We start from the raw sequence: 7699 nt of genomic DNA on the forward strand, positions 1-7699 counted from the left end.
TTGTAATTAGATTTTATTTAATACTTCTAAATGATAAGATTCTCTTTGATGTGATGGGTCTAAATTTTAGAGGGTAGAAAACGAACACATCTTAGAAAGCAAGGAGGGAAGCCAGGCGGTGGTGCCAGGTTGTGCAGCGGCGCGACACGGCGGCGGGGACATCCGCCGTCGGGGGCGGTGGAGAGAGACAATCGGTGGGTCAGGGACTGAGCGGGGTGCAGCGCCTCAACAATGGTGACGGGCTGCGTGATGGCATCGCCGACGCTGGAGATGAGGAAGGTTGACGGCGGTGGAGCTCGAGGCATGGGCCGTCGTGCGATGTAACGGCACGCGCGTGCGACACTGGGAATAGCGCCCGGAAATCATCATCTGATCCACGCGCGCTTGGTTGTTCGGCAGGCGTGGGGCCCACGTGACACGCTGCGCGCGCCATCCGTCGAGAGGGACACGGCCGCGGCGCCGTACCCACGCCCTTCGTGTTCAAAATCCATGCCGTGCGCACAGCTTCCTCCGATTCCTTCCGTGCTCGCTCCTTCGTCCCCAGTTCCCTCCACGCGGCCGGGCGGCGACGCGTCCCATCGGTCTCGCTCCGTCGCTCGCACCCATCTCCCCTGACCTGCTTGCTGCCGTCGCGCGGTCCAACATTCTTGCCTTGCCCATCTGCTACCCACCACCGCGGGCCAACTCTACTCTTCCCCATCGGGCGCAGTCGACTTTCGAGTGGTGGCTCTCCTCCATATCATATCCCTCGTGGCGAGTGGTGGCCACCGATCCGCGGAGCGCGCGCCGTACGTGAAGACATGAGGCTCGGGATCGCCGGCAGGAGAGCCGCCTCCGACGACGCCGATCCGCGGGCTGCTACTTCGGCGGCGGCGGCGGCTGACGGGTTCCAATCCGATCCTTTCGCCAGGGACGCGGATGGCGCCGGGGCGATGACCGCCGCAGGCGCAGGCGGCCCGGCGGATCACCACCGGGACGGCACGGAGACCGGTACGCATCTCCGTTCATGGGGGCGCCATTGTTGAATTTTGTCGGTTATTAATTATGATTTTCGTTGCATCTTCACAATGGATCATTTAACTTTTATACGTTGCTACATACTGGAGTACCTCCTGCTGTTGATTCAACCAGCTCGGCTTGAATCCTGATAACCGAGCTTGCATATTCTTTCCTCTTCTCTTTAATCCATTTTTTCAAGAGGGGATATATAATTACACTGGTGGGTTGTGTTTACCGCTCGATGCAATTATGCAAATCCAATTAGAACCGATGAACTGTGTCATCTCTGCACCTGCTGGAGTCCTGGACAAGCGCAAGGCTCCACGGGGGTTAGTTGGGGCGCTGCTGCGCGTTTCGCGGCCGCGTCACAACGCAAGCTGCGCTGTCCATTCCGTTTGGCAGGATTGTTCTGTGCATGCGGTGCGTGGTCGGGGTGGACGGACCGGCGATCGCGGGGGTCGCCGGGACAGTTGGTTCGCGCGTTGGATCGCCTGACAGATTGATGCAGACGACGATCCTGCACCTTACATGTTACATGTGGAGGGCAAGATGCAGGGTCAGGACGCACGTCTCATGGGCACCATTGGCCAGGATCGAATTGTCAGGGTACGTGTCTCAAGGAGGGGGGCAGTGCTGTCCCTGTCAGAGTTTGATGGTGTCCTGTGGAGGATTTCATCCCGACTTGTATGCGGTGAGGTACGATCCTAGTTTGTCAATGCCAGGACGGACAAATCTATTTCTTAGAATTAATGTGTCGTATGTGCAACTGGGGCTTACATGTGAGGGTTTTTTTTCTCAATATCTAGGACCGATTAATGAGCGGATGCGTAGGCAGGAAAAACCAATGTTTGTTCTCAGAATTATAGTCAATAGCAGAAATCTTCTCTCCGGCGAGAAGAAAACATAGACCTTGTAACGTTAGGAATTCAATAATATGTACAGAGATTTTTCAAAACAAAAACATGTCATACTTATTTCAAGCCTGATTGGTTGGGTGCCAAAATCATGGCAAGCCAAAATATTGGCTTACCAAAATCAAGGCATGCCAAAGTGTTGGTAATTTTTTTTTTGGTATTTATTTGGTTTAGTGCCAAAATATGGCAACCAATATATTTTCCCTTTTGTAAGGGTTAAGAAGTTTCTAGTAACTTGCCAATATTTTGGTCACAAGTGCCAACTTTTAGACAAACCAATTGGTAGCCAAATTTTATTGGCATGCCCTGATTTTAGCTTGGCAAAAATTGGCATCCAACTCTTCATTCTCCTGACGAAGAACAACGCACAGTGTACTAGAAGACAACTACTTCTTTGTTTTTTTTCCAGAATTTTTCTTGTGCTCTCAGTGTTACCACGTGCACCTTCAGTCCTTGAATTTATTTCCACATTGCACTTCTTCTAAGACGTGGCTGAAGCTATAGCAGTAAGACACTACGTTTGATCAAAGAAAGAGTTTACTCGGTGTCTGTCTGAATTGCAACTGTTTTTAGCTTCTATATGCACGTTTACGAGACAAAGCCATGCACATTTTTATTCTGTTTTAACATATAGTATCTGTCAATTGTGCCAGGAAGCAAAGATGAGTCGTTCTTCGAAGCAAGGCCCTGGTTAGATTCCGACACCGAAGATGATTTTTACAGCGTCAGGGGAGGTAAAGCCTGAACTAGAACGTAGACCTGCACAATCCATGCCAATTTTCGCATTCTTTTGACTTGTTTCTTCATCTTGACTCTGAAGATTTCACGCCATCACGAAGCAGCACCCCGGATCATCCGAGACCGATAACATCCTTCAGTGGGCGGATGCCGGTAGACATATCGAAGCCTTCTCTGGTTCAGAAGAAGCAGAGACTTCTTGAGCTTCTTCAGGAGAAGCAGCATTATGACGACGACGACGACAGCGTCAACGATGGCAGTAGTGACTTGGATAATGGCGATGGCGCTGTTCATGCGGAGGAACACGTGAAGTCTTCTCGCAAAGGCAAGAAATCGAAGAAGTCATCAAGGTCAGGCTGCTTCCCAAGCTTAATCTGGAAGCATAGCTTCACAAGCCGCAGGAAGGAGAGAAAAGAGCATAAGGACAAAGTAAACTAGCATTATGATGTCGAATATTATGACTTTGTAGAAAAGAAATTAAGTTTCTAATATATAGGCCACAAAGGGGTGGTACATATATATTCCTTTTCATTTCTGAAATGCTGAAACTAGGACAGGAGGAGGTCTCGAGTGTCACATTATTCTGCAAAAAAAAAAGATAATGTGGCTAAAGATATACATGACTAGTTTCTGAAATTGCTATTTATCATCCTATCTGAACTGTGTTTTCTAGACTGTCAAAATTCTTACTATTGCAATGTCAAGTGACTCTCAAAAGAAGAAACCTTTGCTGGACCCCCTCAGATTTTGCATATCCATAATCAAATATGTCGATGATATTTGTTGAAATAAGTTGGAGAGCGCGCACGCACACACCGTGTATAGAAGAGCTTCGATACTAACCAAAATCATCAGAATAATCCCTATATGGAATGTGATTGTGTGTGTATATTTTTGGTTAAAATCTAAACTGAGAAAATAATAACCTCAGAGGATAGGTCTGCTGTCTCATCAATCATGTATTTTTCATCACAGCATATTTCAGAACAGAGAATATTGTTCTGTAGAAAAAGTAAAAGAAAAATAATATGTAGGGTAAAACATACAATATTCTCTCTTTTGTTATTGATCGTATATATCAAATCTTGATCTCACTGTTTGCTGGACTGTCAACATATTTATTACTGCAATGTTGAGATAGTTACCGTAGAAGAATCTTTCGTTAGTACCTCTGATTTGTTATATTGATAATCAAATCTAAATAAACTGAACTAGAAGATTTTAATTTACTTTCAGTTAGAAATTTAATGTGACAACAGGAGTCTAGTCCCTCTCTTGATGAGTACTTGTCTTGTATATTTCAAAAATGAAGTTTCAGGGCTTTCGAAAGAAGAATGAAGTCTCATATCATCTTAAAATTCTTTTAATAGGCATAGAGCGTACTATCCCCCTATCTCCTACTTTTGATGCATGTTTTCTAGCGTGCATTTCACCAATTACGCATCATAGAGAGAAATTTAAACACCTCGGTCCAGTTTAACAAAAAAAAAGCAAGGCATGTTGAAGTGATTTCTGCTGTTATTAATGAATTAAAATAATATGGCATACTTTACAAAATCATAAATGGATCAAATTACAAGGTGAAGTGCAGCATCTAAAAGTCACAGCACCATAAAGTAGAAAGTTTTCTGGTATACAACTATGAACAACAATGTACATCATTTGACCAAATTTTCAGAAGATCAAAGATGCAGTAGAACTAGAATACGATGATGCCATTTCAACATATCGATACCATCAAACTTCAATGGTCACACAGCATATGCACGATCCTGAAGGCTTGAGCTGAGACGTCTGCCACTCGCATCCTGTTGGTGCTGCCGGGTCATACATCAGTGTCTGGTACCCAGGTTCTTCCTCCAGTGAGAATAGCAGGACCTTCATGCCGAGCACCCCAAGGCAGAATCGGGTGCTGGAACTGCCAGTAAGCGGCACCGGGATCCTCTGCCAAGAGTTGTCTGCCGGGTTAAATGTTGCAAGTGACCTCTGGTTCTTCCACTCGATGCAGAACAGCCTCTTTTCAAGAATAGCATGAGAGGTGACCATCACACATCCTCTCTTGATCTCCTCCCAAGCTTGGCGATCAGGATCATACACGTCAACGGAGCGAGAATTGCCAATGGTGAAGCTTGAACGGCCACCCATGATGTAGAGCTTGTCATTGAGCCCACAAGCAAAGCAGCCCCACCTCGGCCTGCGAAGACTCTGTATCAGTATCCATTTGTTCTGCTGTGGATTGTACGCTTCAACGCTGCACAGGCTATCGCCATCAGGTCCAAATCCACCAGCTGAATATATCACACCATTGACCTCTGCGCATGCAAAGTCGCGTCGTGCAACGTTCATCTTGGCAAGTGCAGTCCACCTGGATTTTAACAAGATATGAATTAGTACTTGATTAACAAGAGAATAGCAATATCCTTTTGTTAAAAAAGTGGCATTGGCAGACCTGTTCAGAAAAGCATCATAGCGGTAGACCTCATCAGAAACAAATTCTTTCCCATGGTCAGCAGCATAGCCAGCCATGACAAAAAGCTTTCCATCAAGAACTACCACGCCAAATCCAGCTTTATTTGGTCCAGGCATAGGAGGAAGTATCCTCTTCTTCTGATCCAGGCTCCCCAGCACCTCCCAACGGCTTCCCTGACCGCCTGTTCCAGCGGTCAGGACATAAATCCACTCCTCGATCTTCCCAATCTCCTTTCGAACAGCGATGAACTCCCTGCTCCCGATGAATGACATCCAACTCTTTGACACAGAGCTCATGACAGCGAAATGGCTCCGAGGGACAAGAGCAAGACATATCTTTGCCAGATCTTCTGGTAGACCAGGTATCAGCACGCTGTATGAATCGTCCTGCTTTTGGATCATCATACTGGAGGGGAGATTTTGCTCAGCCGAAAACTTGAGCTGCATTCTAGCACTGATGCACGCCTGGGACTGAACAAAATGTTCTCTTGGTGCAACAAGTGCAAGCATTGTCAATGTTGCACCAAGTGCCTACTGCCTAGCCAATTGTTGCCTCCCTGTTAACAAGGAACAATATTTGAAATGATTGCCATGTTTATTGACGTTGCTTATTTGCTAGGCATGGTGATGTTGCACACAAAAAAATTCATGATATCCATCACCAATTGGAACTGTAAGGGACATTGGTTTGAATGATACTGAAATGATGTTCTTCAACTTATATTTATCTGAATTTGTTATTTTTGCCATATAAAGTGCTATCCCATCATGAAAGGCCTTGGGGTGGTTTGTTCTAGTTGAATATGCGGCCTTGGTCTCCTTATTAATGATGCTGGAGCAAGTCCCTCCTACATACATAGCCCCAATATCTACACAAAGCATAGCATTATATTAATAGCGGGTACAACGGCAAAACAGCGTACAGTGAGTACAGGCATAATACCAATGGCCATATGAGCCTGATGACAATTAGCCACCAGTCGCTTCCATTTTCACCAGGGCTAGTTGCCTACAGCAGAATATATAGAAGAGTTCTAAGACCGCCAATTAAGTGATTAACTGAGGAATATTCATGGGATTTGGAATAATCAACAGAAGTTCATGATATAGTTTCTGTGAGAACATGAAGGTTATAATAGTTGTGGTGAAAACATAGCCAGTCAGACAAAAAAAAAACTTCTCTTTCAACAAGGCTTGAAGAATACATGAAAAAAAAAGTTCAGTTCAGTCAGAAATGGAAACTGAAACCTTGGCTTACTTTCGGTTTACGCTAGACATCATCTATTCTCGAAAAGCACTGAACTAGGAGTTCAATAAGATCATTTTTACAAGTTATTTCCTGAACACGAATTTCCTGGAAGTTATTTACAAACGTGAATTGCCGAGTTGGTATTTGGAAGAGGTGATTTCGGTTAGTCAGAAACCAACTACGACAAAGGAAGTAAATTCTATTTTGCTAAAACTTTCATTTGATTAGTTTATATTAGGCATTCGAAGTGAAGTTGTTAACCTGGTCAAAAAAAAATTTCGGTAATCTGTACTAATTTTCCAAGCATCACGAGCATCGCGTCATTTAACACCTAGCCAAGCAATGGAAAATTCACAGCAAAAGCTGATTTGCTCATGATTACTACCAACCAGGAAAAAAATGTGTGGAGGACATGGTCTGAAATCCTTATAGAACAGCCAAAATTCTACCCCCAGATAAAGCCCGAGAAGCACCTACCAAGGAGTCAAGAACAGGGCAAAGACAGGAGAAGCAGGGGTTACCTGGAGTCGGGAGTGTTGCTTTGGGGCTCGGAATTTTGGAGGGCAACAATCGAGCGACTGCAATGGCGGAACTCTCGACGGGGGACGGGAGGAAGACGAAGCGGTGGGGTGGTCTCTTGGCGCGCGGCTCCTTTTTATAAACCCGTGTTTTTGTGGGAATTGCAAAGCCTTCTCTCTGCTCTGGTCTCCTCGGATATCTGCTTTCTTTAGTTTTCCCACTGATGACTTGTTTCTGAAAAAAATCTGAGTTCCGTTCCGATCTCTGCTTAATACTGCAAGATTAAGAGTTTGCATTGCAAACGTTACTAAGCCAACTCCAGCTGCAATTTCCGCATGAAATTCCGCTGTAATTTTGACAAATGCAGGACAACATGTATGCAGGGTGCATGCATCAGAATAAAATATTTTGTTGAGATTTTAACAAATGGGCGAAACATGTACTTCTTTTAACAGAATATAAACACTTCCTTTATCTTATAAAAAACCCCAAACCAAAAAGTTGCTGTCATTAACAGGGGGGACATGCAAAAATATAGAAAATTCGTAAGAGAACATGATAAAGACCTAGATACCTAGGCACCGAAGCACATTTGCTTCATTCTGGGATAAGAAACAGAGATAACCCAAGAAACGCCCACAGATGGGATGTCACTGTCACCTTGGCGAAGAAAAGACCCTACACAGAACCAAGAGTCAGGATGCAAAGGTCAACTTATTTCACATGCAGACAGACAACCATTGTCTGTACCTTCCCCGGAGGTGAAAGGGCGATAAGCGCAAAGTCAAACTATCATAAGGCATAAGCCCAT

The 7699-nt window shown here is 45.0% G+C and overlaps 2 protein-coding genes across 4 annotated transcripts; one reads left to right on the forward strand and one right to left on the reverse strand.

Annotated features, from left to right (window-relative positions):
* The first annotated feature begins 481 nt into the window (after positions 1-481).
* Positions 482-3182, forward strand: LOC112899051. The gene is made up of 3 exons (XM_025967379.1): positions 482-990; positions 2567-2647; positions 2734-3182. Exons 1-3 carry the CDS (start codon positions 801-803, stop codon positions 3087-3089), a joined length of 627 nt encoding a protein of 208 aa, XP_025823164.1. The 5' UTR covers positions 482-800; the 3' UTR covers positions 3090-3182.
* A 967-nt stretch (positions 3183-4149) lies between these two features.
* On the reverse strand, positions 4150-7081 carry LOC112900970 (F-box/kelch-repeat protein At1g67480-like). 3 transcript variants are annotated; one of them, XM_025969764.1, is made up of 4 exons: positions 6891-7080; positions 6064-6129; positions 5101-5989; positions 4150-5016 (listed from the first exon to the last, which is right to left on the reverse strand). In XM_025969764.1, the coding sequence occupies exons 3-4, from the start codon at positions 5628-5630 to the stop codon at positions 4389-4391; spliced, it is 1158 nt and encodes a 385-aa protein (XP_025825549.1). In that variant the 5' UTR covers positions 5631-5989; positions 6064-6129; positions 6891-7080; the 3' UTR covers positions 4150-4388. The 3 variants fall into 3 exon arrangements, with proteins under 3 accessions (XP_025825549.1, XP_025825552.1, XP_025825550.1); XM_025969767.1 differs by lacking the exon at positions 6064-6129 and having other exon boundaries at positions 5101-5677; positions 6891-7081; XM_025969765.1 differs by lacking the exon at positions 6064-6129.
* Between the last annotated feature and the right edge of the window lie 618 nt (positions 7082-7699).

This window comes from Panicum hallii, chromosome 7 (genome assembly GCF_002211085.1).
Source record: "Panicum hallii strain FIL2 chromosome 7, PHallii_v3.1, whole genome shotgun sequence".
NCBI classification, from domain to species: Eukaryota; Viridiplantae; Streptophyta; class Magnoliopsida; order Poales; family Poaceae; genus Panicum; species Panicum hallii.